The following is a 14,330-nucleotide window of genomic DNA, read 5'->3' on the forward strand; positions in this document are numbered from 1 at the left end:
TTTTGTAATAGTTTCACTGTAAATGACCATAACTGTGTAAATCAAGGCAAAGCCAAACTGTCATCTCAATAAATGAAGCTTGAAGGAAATCAATGTGTTGTTCGAGCTTTCAATGTAGGGAGCATTTAGCACAGATAAGGACTAGGGTGGCATCTTTAATGTATAAAGTTAAACTTTTATTTTTATAGGCATACACTGTACACAGCATTAAACTCCATTTTGTTCATCTCTATTGAGAAAGATCTCATTTCAAAGTGGGCTTTTAATGTTTTATAAATGAAGAACAGACCAAACGGCAAGTGTGGACATAAAAAAATAAAGAAAAACAAATGAAAAAGGATCATTTACATTCACATGTGGGGGGCCTTAATATTTGGTCAAACACTAACAAATTTGCTTTTTCAATGGTCATAACCTTCATTGGTTACCTTTAACACAGCTTTGTTACGCAACACAGCCATGTTGTTTCAGCACTTTTCTTCCTGGAATCATTTGGCACTTATTTATTTGCAAAGGAAACATCTACTCTGTGACTTACTTTCCTGGCAAAATGCGAGAGTATCGGGCTGTTGTAAACACAAAGATAAATGCTTGACGTATGCATGCCAGTCTGAGTACCAATAATAGGATAATGTTTAAAATGAAAAGCAGAATGAGATCTCTTCACCATCATCTACAGGTTACATTCAGTCAGTCGGTTTCTCGTCTGGTTGCCTATTTTTGCAGAACAGTGATATAAATGCACAATAACTTATTTTACCATAAAGATGGATGAAGTTGCTAGCTGCATGACTGCATGACTGCACGTTAACAACAGTATCTGTCCAAAGCTAATGTTGCATCTAACATGTTTAATGGATGGTTTGTCACATGCATTTCATTTACCATCATTACATACACTGTAAAAAATTGCATTACATACTGAATTCTCAAAGAAAAGCCAGTCAATAAGTACAATAACAAAACTGCTGAGAGTTACACACTGTGCTATGGGTTATTTCGGCTTTGTTTGCTTTGACGAGATGGAATAAAAAATTTGAGATGCTCTCAGTACAGTAAGTGATAGGGATTAATAGTATTTCCACTTTAAATAGTTTAAGCTTGGTTGATACAGTTTTACAGGTAGGCGGATGGGTCTGAGCAGATGAGGAGGAGAGCTAATGGCTGTCACTGAAGGAGGTGGTACAGTGTTTGTGGCGCATGAGCACCTGCAAACAGCGGGGAGGGGCTTTCTATTTTTGGAAGTGCAGCAGGGAGGGCAGAGACGGTGACTGCTGATAGAAATTTGTCAGCTAAATGTGATGCTGCAGACGGGGAAAGAAGCATTAGTAGGTGGCTGAGGAGTTAAGGACCAGTTCTGAAGGTAGGCAGCCGATGAAGCTAAGACAAGTCTACCTCCCTCTCTATTCCCACATATTTGAGGGCATCGGCTTGGCTGTATCTGTGGGAGGAAACAGTATGAAGAGTGTGAGTTTGTATACATTATCTCTTGAAGCTGGAGATTACAAAGGGGCCTTCAACTCTACCTGTAATCAAAGAAGAGCTCCTCTCCTTGAAGGATAGCTCGTTTGGCAAATATTCCAATGCGGTGGTCTCCATTTACCATCACCACTGCAAGGGCAGGGAATATAACATCAGACAAAATAACTCTTATAAAGCTGCTGAATTCATATAGTAAAGCAAAGTGACCCCCACCCCCCCTTCACTGACCTTTAGCATAGCAGTTGGGATTAACTGAATGATTTGCAAAGCGGATTTTGTTCCCCTTTCGTGTGGCATCCACAACAAAGTCTAAAGAGAGAAACAGAGTATGTTATGGGTTTTTTAATACACTGCAGTGGTACGCCTGGCTTAGAATTTTACGCTGTGGGGAATACGTGCCGTTGTTCAAGTTGAAAAGGAAGCTAGACATGTATTTGTCGTAAATCCTTCCACGTCGGTCTGCTTCATCCTGAGAGATCAGCTGCTTATGCACACATATAGGAAAAATAACACTGTAAGCACGCAGCATGGATGATGTATTTGAAAATAAAATCGACTAAACTGCACAGACTTGCCTCTCCGCAGTATTCAGAGATGAATTCATTCTTCTGAACAGGCTCTTTGATGAACGTGCCCCACCCAGCAACATCAGAGGGAGCCAAAAGCAGGTGCTAAAAACACCATATGATATTTGAGTTATTTAATACCACTAAATTTCACTCTTTAAAAATTTTAAACAGCCACATCTTCCAGTGTACCTTTTTCAGGCCTCTCTGGATGCTACAGTTCTTGCAGGAGACTACTTTACTGTCCCAGTGGTCTGCGGCACCGCACGTCATGCAAAGATCTGGGTCACATTCTCTTACAGCCAGGTAGCAGGGACATTGTTTAGTGTTGCACTGAGTCTTACACCTGCAGCCTGGGAAGCGGTTTTGGCCTAGACAACATTTAGACACAGAGCTGCTTTGAAAGGGGAATTGCTGACATGTTTTATAAAGAAGTTAGCAGTAAACCAGAAATATACTACATTATGTGAAGAAATATCATTATGATTAAAAAACTCAATAAAAAAAAACAACCCTGAATTTCGAAATACAGCTGCAGAAGAGGAGCTCAGAGGTTGAGTAATGCTGAGAGGTTCATTAATCAGAGACCTCTGCTGGCAGACATGCTGAAATACAATTTTGAGGCGTGTAACATAACACCCTCAGGGCAGATGAATGGAAGGCTCAAGCAAGAATAACGGAAATGTCTTTCCAATAGCCTATGCTTGGAAAAAACCTGTCCATACTAAGGCTGCTCAAGGCAGCCTATCGCTTCCCATTCCCACCACGAGTGGATTTTATACTTCTGTATCATCAAGCGCCGTTTAGCTCGAGCTATTTGACTCATACTGACGCAGGAGACGATGTTATATATCAAGCACAGAGCCTGTCACATCCCTTTGATTTCACTCCAAGTTTTTAATGCACGCACATGTGGAACTAGGGCCTGCTTCCTGTTTGGCCCCGGCTCTTTGCCGCTACGGGAAAAGGCGAGGTAATCAGGAGATGGGAGGAGAAAAGGTAACTAAACCAGCACAGATGAACAAATCAAGCAGAAAAAACTCCTCTTCCGAGACCACAGAAAAAAATGTTTGCTTAATCTTATCCTCTCTCTTTATTATCAACTCTCCAGAGGGCATCATACAGAAAAAGCATTTCTCCACCATGTGGCCATTTAAGAAAACACAGTTCTGGGGCATTGCTGCTGCAGCAAATAGCTCATTGTGAATGCAGCTCTCTGTGAAGCAGACACCCACCTATCCCTGCCAGAGGACAATTTCTCCTCTGACCGCTGCCAGACTACTGCAAAATCGTTTTACATTCTGCTGCCCTGCTCTACTGTGGCCTGGCAAACGGCTTCTCAGTGGAAAATGTGATTATAACAAACAATATTCTTTGAGCATCGCATGGTCAAGCAGGCTATTGTGTTTTTGGTAGAATTAAGCCACAAATTGTGATGAAATGAATAAAAAAGTTAACACTTACACTCATGCTCACATTGGCAGAACTTCTCACAAAAATTTTGGGTCATTACACACGGGCAGGAGCTGTCACATGGGTGGTCGGGGTGGTCACATGGCTGATAGTTGTACACTTGATTGGATGAGTTATCTGGAACAACAGAGGACAAAGCCCTCAGACTGGAACAGTAAGCTGTGTTGTATGTCAGAAGGCATAATGAAGTAAAAACCATGTCTTTTTTTAGTTATACATACCTTTCTTAAGTTGAATCTTTGCCCACAACCTGTAATATGCATTAAATATATTAGAGAGCTTTATTCCTCTTTGCTAAAAGCTCAAATTTCTTTCACACCTATTCCGGAAGACGAAACAATAAGTCAGAGAAAAGATAATAACAGTTGAGTTCTTGCCTATGCTTCCTTTTCTTCTTTTGAGGGGAGATGCCTCCATCTTCCAAAGGAACACGATGGATCAGAACCTCTTTCACTGCAAACTCATAGACCTTTGGGAAATGACAATGACGTGGACGACATATCATCTTGCAAGTTCAGCGTGCAAGCAAACAACTATGAAGACATTCTGCAATTATTTTGTGCAAAGTAACAAAGGCACCCAAGTTTCAAAACAAGCTGCTTATCTAAAACCCGACTGCAGAGACCAGACATTCACATGCATCTGTGTGAAAACATGCTCAACCACTTCTGGTTGCTAAAACCCAGTTTTGGCCTCTTTCCTGGGATGTACACATACATAATGCAGCTGGTTTCAGCATTTCCCCTCAGAGAAGCAGTGGGTGGGTGGGGCAGTCAGAATATTAGCAGCCCAGTACAGATTTGTTTGGCCATGGAACAAGAGGGGATACAAGGGTTGGATATCAAGGGTGACGCTTTTTAAATAAATGCACAACTATAAAAACTTTTGAAATCTAATTTCTTAAAATAGCAAAATGTTCCCAACAGAGCACTCTCATGCACAGCCCACGGGAAGCTGGGAATGTCTGAACAACTGCATCATGAGGGAAAATGAGAGACGTCACATCTGGTTGGCATTCCTCTTTATGGTGCCATATGCAATTCTCTCTGTAGTAAGTCCAATTATCCACACCATAAAACCACAAGCACCGGATGCACGTTATTATACTTGGACTGACGCAACAGAAATCAGCAGCGCAAGTATGGTTTGTACTTTATTTCAAAAACAACTATGAATCAGTTTTAGAGAGTTTTAGTTGAGTTCATAGACTACAAAAAACACACTTCATAGTTAGTATAGTTAGTAAACAACAGATGTGAGAGGTAATCAGGCACAACTGAGGCACAACTGAGATTCTCTTTTTCTTTTTTGTTTTGTAGTCTACAAAGAGGTTAAGAACTGTTTTACTTATACTTCCTTGCATTTTCTTATGAAAGCATCTGTACTGTCATTATAAAGCAAGCTACATTTTAATGTCTGTTTACTGGTGCATTGGTTCATATGACTGAAACTGTTTAACAAAGCTATTTGTGAGTTATGATGGGGCTGTGCAAAATGTATAAAATGATGTCAGTTGAGTCAAGCTGCTCTAAAGGCAAGTTTGAAAAGGAAATCAAAGGCATAGAGTTAGCAAGAAATCTCTGTGCACTGCTCCTCACTTCTGCTTGAGGCTTCATGTCTCCAGGCTACATTTGCTGCTACAGGCAAAACATGTTATAAACTCTCAACTACATAGTTTGAAATCTAATTACCGGTACACTGCGGTTAATGTAGCTATCCTATCTGGACACAGAACGAAGATAAAGCTGAAATAAAGTGCAATTATTAGTGGTGACTAATATTTAGTAGTTTTAACACTAACTTTCAAACCAAAACAAGTGAACACCTGTATGTGCCTGTATGTTTTACCTCCTTGCAGTTCTTTGTACCGATGAGGCGAGCAATAGAGCAGAAGTTGTTGAAGTATGTGCCGTGTAGCACCCGGAAAAGTGACTCCTCTGCTCCACTCCACTGGACGACACAGCAAGCCTGCTGCTCCCCGTCATCATCTCCTGGACGCAGCTTGGTGGGAGTCTGGCACCGTGAATTCCCCTCTTTTTTACACACAGACATACACAAACATATTTTGGGGATTTAGCTGGAAAGCATTTTGTCACATTTTTTTTTTACTCAACACGTATCTGAACAAGCAAGCACTTTTTAAATTACTTGGTCTTGGCAAAGTTTGTGACAGCTTTTATCCGCAATCATGCAATAAAAGGTGCTCTAACCTTGCACAAACATAAAAGCTGCTGTTTCTAGAAGCCGTCTTTGTATATAAATGGACACAAAAGGGACTGTGAGTTTTGATTGGGGTTTTGGATATCCAACAATGATGCTCGTGCCTCCACAATTCAAGACAGCGCATGTTGCCAGGCAACAGACTGCATGGAGCATTACTGTGGCCACATGCTCCAGCGCTGAGTGCCTTTATTAATCTGCTCAACAATCTGCTTTTTCCACATTATCCCAACACATGTGGGAGACTCTGCTGAGTCACTGCCTGAGTACCAGGAGTTTCCAAAACTAACACAGGCTTCTGGTAAGGAACTGATAGAAATCAGCAACAACCTGAGAATGAATAAGAGAAAGAAAAACAGCCAGGGGTGTGTGCGCTTATTTCCTTCCTCTTGCTCTCTGCATGAAGAAATCAGTAGAAATGTGAAAGAATATAGTGCAGTAAAAGTAGTGAGGTGGAGAGGGAACAATGTGTTTATGTTGAGGCTGAAGCATGCAAAACTAATGGCTAGTTTATTTTTCTTGGCAAGAAAGAGCTGATACTAGGAGGAGATTGAAGAGGGAAGGAAAGGAGAGAGGATGTGGCATGAAAGCTGTCATCTCTAGCCAAATTTCACTTTCCTTAAGAGGGTTAGACAGGGTGGACAGCCTTCTGGGGGGTGGATCTCAGAAACGAATTAAAATATATACACTATCTATACTGCATGAACTCATAATGAAGAAAGCCTTTTGCTACCAGAAAGAAGAACACATGAACTGATTTTTTAAAATTCATTCATTCATTCAAGAGTAAGTGACATTTTGAGAGGGTGCCCCACCTGAGGAGGAGGTGGTTTCATGGTCACTGTTGGGTTCTTCAGCAGAGCCAGATGGTCCAGGGCAGCTGGAACTGGTTGGACGGGGCTGCCTCCGTCGCCTCCGAGACTTCTGTGACCGCAACATATTCTGATCCACAAACTCTTTAGCCCCTTTCTTCACAAGAGAAAAGACGTAGAACATTTAAAATATGATCAGGAGGAAAACATAGGGAGTTCTAATGTGTAGAGAATGCATGAATGCATCAGTTAAACAACTGTGGGCATACCTGTAACAGAAAGCAGTCTACACCGCATGGCTCAGTCTCCATGCGGATCTCCTTATTCTTCCTCTTGTAAACATTGGGTGTAGCATGAAAAGCTTCATCAACAGAAAGAAAAATTTTTGACCCCTGTTTTTCATTATGTGGTTATTAGTAGCAGCTTCATGGAAAAAAAACAAAAGACTCAGAAATAATAAATATATTACCCTCAAAACTCAGAAGGAACACTATAATCTTAATATATACATTTCAAACTTTGAAAGAATATATAAGAAGCTATTACGGTGGAGGAAACAGTCGTATTTGAAGCAGCGTCTGCAGAAGAGTGTGTGGAAGGAGTGTAACGACTGCTCTCTCTGCACAGACTTTGCAAAAGGTCCGTCTAGGTTGGGGGTGCAGAGAGGGGGTAGCTTCACTGGACTTGGCGGCTCCAAGAGGTCCTTGTACCTGTGGAGGACATATGAAAAGTTTCAGCGGGATGTGTCACTTCTTTGTGGTTCACTATTGACGCTCATTTAACTTAGTGAAACAGTGCTGGACAAAGATGAAGATTTTTTCTTTCTGAGCACAGCTCTTTCAGATGCTGATGTAACTACCCCTTTGAGTTGGAGAGCCTGACAGGGAGCGACTATTATTACTTTCCTCTCTGACAGCTTTCGTCTCCATGGTGAACACTAAGCAACAGACTGCCCGGCATTGTGCGTACAGATCCCCGGATAGACTACACTTTTCTTACTTTTCCTTCAGCTCCTCTGTGGTGCCTTTGTAGGGGAACATTGAGGCGATCGCTGTAAATATCTTATCATTGGGGATCTTCTTGCTGCTGGACATGTCCTTCACTGTGGGAGACATGTGATGTGAATCACCCAGGTTTGTCCAGACATCAGGTTTTGATACACACTCACAAACAAAGGTTATGCAATATGTTCTGTTGCAATGGTAAAGTTCCTTCAATTCTCAAGGTCACTTGGTAAAAAAAAAACATGATAAAAGAGAAAAAAATGATGTAATAAGAACACTGTACATCTCTTTTACCATTATCTTTGATTCACGTTCCCATCTTCTACACATGTATTTGTGAATCAGTCTCTAAATGACAGTGTGCCCAGGTGTGCTTCAAATGAACTGTCACTAAGTGTGTATATAGCCTAGTTTTCCATAAAGCTCGGTGCATGAGGTCATTCAGTTCTGTAATTAGAGCTGGGCCATATCAGTGTAAAGGACAAATGGGTTCACTCACACACAGTAGGGACACAGAGGCAGCTTTAAGGCAAACAACGTCAGCTCAAGAGCTGCTGTGGCAGGGCGACCTTGTGGCAGGTGTGCAGTGCAATGACACGAACAGCATGAGCCTGTACTTTTCTTGTTCTCATCATCTGAAAACACAAATGCGCCAAGCTGAAGACTCACCCTCAGTAGTGCTTCTCCTCTTCCTCCTGACAAATGCCAAAGATCCAGCTTTGTTCTCTTCCGAGCCCTCCACTGAGCTCCTCCTCATCACCCTCTCTTCTTCTTTCTTCCCTGCCATGTCCCCAACAGTTCCTGCTGAGGCCTCCTCTTCTTCGTCCTCCTCGTGGTCAGAATACTGGCTCAGGGCGTCCACTAACTCTTTAAATATCTCATCACTGATGAACCCTCCCTCTGGAACACAATCGAGATGTCATACCGACAGTTATCACCAATTAAATGTGTGATTCTTGACTTTTTTATTAAGAAGGCAAAAAGTCTATTTGGTTTTAAAAAGTGCAGGATCATTGAAAATCAAAATTCAGTTGTTCTATGCTATCCCTTTTATCCTATCCACTGAACTGTTTGATTAGTGAAGTACGAAAAGGATGCAAATCTTAAAATCGCCAAATTTCAACTTAACACCTACTGGAGATTTTTGGACCAACATATCAGACAGTACTCCCCACCCCAATCAAAAACAATCAGAGGAAAGAATTGAAGAATTTGAAGAATTACATCCAATTCCACCAGCAGAGTTTCAAAGATTTTCAAAGAAAATCACTGACAATATACACTGAAGCTGTTCTGTCGGTACGAGGTGACCCATTACCTTACTAAGACACTTGATGCTGCATTTCCTTTAATATGTCTCTTGTTTGCAGGGACATATAATATTCAACACAAACCTCTGTCACCATGAACACCGTCATAGTTGTCAATCAGTTCTTCCAGGAAAGCCTCGTCTTGCTCCAGCACTTCATCGCCCATGTAAGGGATGTTGTGGAGGAACGTTTCATCCTCCACCTAGAACATACAAACTTTGGTTAAAACAAGTCTCTAACTGCAGATGCTTCAGAGGGACCAAAACTGTAAAAGCAATAGACAATCACACTTGTTAGCAGAAATTTATTCACGGCCTGACTGAAAAAAATAAATGAAAAGTTCTGTTGTAAGAGTGTTCTGTGAGCATACCCCCGTTTTTTGGATATGTTTTTCAAAATGTAACTTCTGTGGAACAAACTCCTATGTTATAGCTCGATAACATATGTTCCTGAGTTTATTCAGCTGCCCTAAAAGTTCCATGAAAAGAGAATTTAATAAGAAAAGAGCAGAACATTATCAGTTTCCATTTAACTCATAACTAGAATCAGATGAATTAGTAACACATTATATTCAGGGTGCTCTAAGGGTGATATGACACTGTAACTGTATCAATGACAATTGTGTTTTATTTATACCATAAAGTTGTGCTGCAGAGGGGACCAGGAGTACATAAAGGGGATTCCAGCTACTGTTGACAGTGGTCTCATGGCAATGGCTTGAGTTTTGAATCCTGGGAAGCCAAACTCCACTGTACACACCTGTAAGATAACCAGAGGTGGCTTGAGAATCACCAGATCCCAGAACAATATGCTGCAGCACTCGGCCGTTTTATAACTACACACTTGCTGCTTAACTCTGAGCAGGGGGAATAAAACCAGTTAACACAATACAGCCGACCGTGACAGCATGCGGGAGGAGAAAGATGTGGTTACACCATCAGGCTGTATGTATTATAAGCTCCCACAAGGCCGCAGACTGTTAGACTGTCATGCGATCCACTTCTACCACACGTCTCTTTCCCATCCAGTTGGGAATCGGTATAGAAGATTGGGAGGCATGAGGAGATCTCAACATGATGTTCAAGAAGGGATTTCCTCACAACACATTCACATTATAAAAATATATTGAACTTCTAGCTTAGCCAGAGCATCTTGGACAGGAATAAGAAGATGTACCGCAAGGTTCAGATAATAGTACAAATCATGTGTCCAGCCATTGTCTTAATAGTCTCCATCGCTCTCTTTTTTGCATATTTTGGGGGGCTTTTAGCCTTTATTGTGATAGGACAGTGGAGAAAAGACAAGAAAGGTGACAGAAGGGAATGAGCGGTTTCAAACCCTGGACACTGCATTACAGCATAAGGGATGCCTGCTCTACTAAAGCTAGATCAGCGCCCCATAATTTCTCTCTGACAGACCACCCACCCACCTTTTTCGTGGCCAGACCCCCATTAGCGGTTGACAGAGGGATGGACTGAATCCGGAGCTTGGACCATTCTGTGTTTAGGATATTTGTCTGTTGCTCAATCTTTTGCCTGTTAGACATGAAAAGGGTCTAGAAAAAAAAAAGAGAAAAAAGGACCAAGACATACACACTATTAACATAACATACGCATTGAGAACTGCATACAAAAGACACACCAGTGTCACACATGCAAATTAAGCTTTGCTCTTTATTTGTTAGAGACCATTGCACAAAACCCTGATTGCACAAGAGAAAAGATGTCTTGTGCCAAATTTAGCTACGACCTTATCTTCATTCACAGACCCTGAAAAAAACCCCTGAACATCTGAATTGAACTTGTGTGACGTCAATGTGACTCACTTTGACCTCTTCTGCTTTTTTAAGGCGTTTGACCTGGCGAAGGCGCATATACTCAGACTTGACCCTCCGTCTCCACTCCAGCATGCTGCGAGAAGGGATAAAGGAGGAAGACTGAGGTCTTGGAAGTGATGGGGCAACACCGGTGCCAGGGGCTGCTGCAGCACTTTCCTCCATGACTGTTTAAAAATAAAAGGAAAGCATATGACAAACAGGCCCAACTTCAAAACATTCCACTTTCATATTCAGATAAGTTACGTTTGTAAACTTAGGCTTGTTTTCATGTTTTCTGCCACAGTAACTACTTTCACTAATTACATTAAATCTATTATAGGCAGTAGTTTTGATGTAATATGGCTGCAGTCCATTTCAGTTACCTTATTATAGTACTAATGGGCTTACTATCGCCCTCTGTTTCTCACAACCCCCATTTCCCCATTCACCCTCGCCGATGGTCTCTCTGAAAGAGTGCCCCCATCTGTTAGCAAAACAAAACAGACGTCTAATGCAAAAAAAAAAAAAAAAAAAAGCCTCCTCGAGTGCTTTACGGGCCTTTTTCTGGTAGACTGCTTCTGCTCTTTTTGCAAAACTTGGGGGAAATTGACTGAATTATGCGCATACAGCGCGACAGTGTGCGCATCTATGAATACAGCACATGAATTTAATAGCACGGGGCATCCACATTGCACAGGAGTGGGCGTGCCACTTCAGAAAAGCAGAATAGAAAAGTGCGTAGTACAGTTTTTCTGTGTTTCATAATCGCCACGCTGAACATCAACTTCCCCGTCTGAACTCAAACGGAATTAAAAATAAATACGAAGGTAAAACTGAGCTCGGGGAAACTGCTGCACTTGATTTTTGGGGGCTACGAGACGTGCACACGTTTCAGACACATGAAGCTATGAAGTCCGCGACGTCCTGTAAGTGCAGCCCCGTGCCAAGAGAGCTACACAGTACCCATTTAAATGTAGAACACTCTAAAGACGTGCGACCGAACAGCACAATGACGGCACGTTACACTAGCGCTCGGGTGTGCACGTCAAGATCTCCACATCCAGTGTCGCAGTTATTAAATACCTTTAAATCCACGTCTCGTGTCCTATTTGTTGCGACAACAGCCCGCAACGCGACCAAGTCCCTTTCTGTTTTCTCTCTCTCTCTCTCGTTTTTTTTTTTTTAGTAGAGAGATCCGGAGCAATTCAAAGCTGTGTTTGCTATGGCTCTGACGCAGTTATCATGTCCGCGCAGCGAGGGGATCTCCGAGAAATCTCTATCCATGGGCATGGTGCTGGAGGTTGTTGTTGTTGTACCTTACAAATAACTGCGCACTTGGCTTGGTTGATCCACTCGAGCAGGAGGGTGACGTCTATATTATGATCACAGCCTTTCCAAGCAGAGGAGGATTTATTACTATTCTGCGTCCTGGGAATAAAAAGTAGCGTGCAGCAGCCGCAGCACAGCCATTTACACGCATACACAGGAACTGATGCAACTGTCCGGAGTGCTAGATCGCCATCTAAATGCGTGAAGGCAGATCACTGTGGGTTTTGATAGTAGAGCAAGTGCAATCACATAATCTTAAATATAGCTCCACTCTATAGGAGCAAAAGAATAAAATGGCCTAAATACACATTATGAATACACGTAGTTTTATAGGAGTATCGGGTATTTAATTATATATATATATATATAAAATAAAAAAAAATAAACGCAAAATAAACTTCTCACAGAACCTGAAAACGGATGCATTAATTCAGCCTGCCCACAGAGCTGAAGTAACTGTCTAGCCTACGAATTAAAAATAATAAATACTTGGACACTGGAACACAGTTTCCGGACATTCCAATGTACTGGGGTCAAATGGAAACCAATTCAGCTGCTGTTCAGCTCTTCTCCTCCAGGGAGAGCCCGACACACAAAGATAGAGGGTTGGATGAAGGGATTCACGCCACTGATGCTGTCACTTAACCCACGTAAAACCCACTATACAGCAAGCTGCTGCAAGCAAGCTGAAAACACAATCGAATGATGTTTTCGATGGACTTTGATTTGACGAGCAGCCATATGAGAAAGCATAATGACTTGAATTTACAGAGAAGTATATTAACCTCTGTATGAAGCAGATTGGTTTAAATCTTTGCATATGTGTAAGTAGCCAAACGTCACACCCCTTTCGAAGGGAAATGTTTAATTTAACACATCACACATAAACCGGACGTAGGGTTCACGTGGTAACAGTTGATCTCATGCGATTTTCTGGCTTGATTTGATTTAATGTACACAAGCTAACTCCTAACACTATAAGTAATTACGATAAATTACCAATAGTCACATTACTATGGAGGCAGTGATTCTGATTTGTGTATAAAATTAAAATCAGAGATAATCAGTTAATCTGCTACAATCACTTTAAATAGATCCAAATATTTACGTTCAATCAAATATAAAACAATTAGTGTGTGTACTTAATGCCAAATAAGAAGCTGAAAGTGCAGGCAATCGAGTAGTGGTTTGCTATAAATAAAAGTCCTTGAAAGTACTGCTTTGATAAATATGGTCGATGTTGTGTGTGCTCTCCACGGGAGGAATTTTAACACATCCCCTCAGGATATAACACAAAGAAAAAAGTAAAATACAAAGTATACAAATATATTTAAAAATATTTACCCTCAGGGTATTTTATTTATAGCTCCCATTTATTTCATTTTATAGTTTATTACTTGTAAGATATTACAAAAAAATCCCCAAAAGCAGACACAGTAATTATTCACCTGCAAGACACAAGATGGTGCTGTTTAGCTGTTTTTTTATTGGAAGGACGCCACATGAACTCATATGTACACATCAAAGTAGGATTAAGAGAAATGAAACTTTATATCGCCTTAACAGACCCGTTGTGTTTCTGTCTGATTGCTGTTGTCGTTGATCCCCTCTGTTCCCTGGCTGTGCTGTTTGTGGCACGCATGCCTGCTTATGATTTATGCATTCAGTGAGCATAAAGTATCTCAGATACAGTTTGTTTGCCATATCCACAGTGATATTTGAAGTAGCCACTGCCATGTTGATACTAAACTGTCAAACAAGCAAACACACAGAGGAAGATGAGCTTAGGACACTGTTATCAGCAGGAAGTTTTTAATTCTGTATCACGTAAACTGCGCGTGTTGATCTTGGCATCTCTATTTGGGATACATTTCTTCAGATATGCTGCAGGCTTTATGATCTGTGACAAAGCCTTGGAGATGAAAAGATTTGCAAAGTAGCTAATAAAACAGAGACTTCGAAAGCCATTTGAAATAGCGAGTGACTGTAGAAGCATTCATTTTTGTAGAACACGTGTCAAAGTAAATGTTTACTTACTTACATTTCAAATATGCTTCGTGCTCCACTTCGTTCACACTCCAAGTTCAATATTTAAGCTTCTATATGCTGGATTTTTAAAGTTCAGTCCATTACATGTAAAACAGTGGCCTCTTTTAACTGAAATGAAATGTGGAAGCAATTTTGGCCTCTGCTACTTGGATTTCTTCCAAGCCTAGCAGCTGAAAAAGAGTACTCATCCCTCAGTGACGCGCATCAATTTCATACTGGATATTCCAGCCACCTCTCTTTACCACAGAGGTTTATTGAGATAGATAGAT

At 41.2% G+C, this 14,330-nt stretch overlaps 1 protein-coding gene across 2 annotated transcripts; it reads right to left on the reverse strand.

Moving 5' to 3' along the window:
- Positions 1-193: 193 nt before the first annotated feature.
- On the reverse strand, positions 194-12,196 carry ezh1 (enhancer of zeste 1 polycomb repressive complex 2 subunit). 2 transcript variants are annotated; one of them, XM_085351774.1, is made up of 20 exons: positions 12,000-12,196; positions 10,693-10,868; positions 10,297-10,422; positions 9,504-9,626; positions 8,952-9,069; positions 8,227-8,457; positions 7,553-7,655; positions 7,100-7,263; positions 6,823-6,914; positions 6,557-6,710; positions 5,370-5,554; positions 3,899-3,990; positions 3,743-3,771; positions 3,513-3,638; positions 2,241-2,419; positions 2,058-2,153; positions 1,882-1,963; positions 1,711-1,791; positions 1,527-1,611; positions 194-1,441 (listed from the first exon to the last, which is right to left on the reverse strand). In XM_085351774.1, the coding sequence occupies exons 2-20, from the start codon at positions 10,864-10,866 to the stop codon at positions 1,381-1,383; spliced, it is 2,301 nt and encodes a 766-aa protein (XP_085207900.1). In that variant the 5' UTR covers positions 10,867-10,868; positions 12,000-12,196; the 3' UTR covers positions 194-1,380. The 2 variants fall into 2 exon arrangements, with proteins under 2 accessions (XP_085207900.1, XP_085207899.1); XM_085351773.1 differs by having other exon boundaries at positions 11,767-12,196.
- Between the last annotated feature and the right edge of the window lie 2,134 nt (positions 12,197-14,330).

This window comes from Diplotaxodon limnothrissa, linkage group LG4 (genome assembly GCF_057381915.1).
Source record: "Diplotaxodon limnothrissa isolate DT_005_m linkage group LG4, D_limnothrissa_male_GT1.1, whole genome shotgun sequence".
Classification (NCBI taxonomy): Eukaryota; Metazoa; Chordata; class Actinopteri; order Cichliformes; family Cichlidae; genus Diplotaxodon; species Diplotaxodon limnothrissa.

Bases quoted from the DNA above. Each gene is read 5' to 3' on its own strand.
- ezh1 (XM_085351774.1), bottom strand. From the start codon at position 10,866: ATGGAGGAAAGTGCTGCAGCAGCCCCTGGCACCGGTGTTGCCCCATCA. The intron at 1,792-1,881 runs GCACGTATTCCC...TTCTCTCTTTAG, and splicing joins CCTTTTCAACTTGAACAACG to ACTTTGTTGTGGATGCCACA. The intron at 1,612-1,710 runs GTCAGTGAAGGG...CTGCCCTTGCAG, and splicing joins TCCCAACTGCTATGCTAAAG to TGGTGATGGTAAATGGAGAC.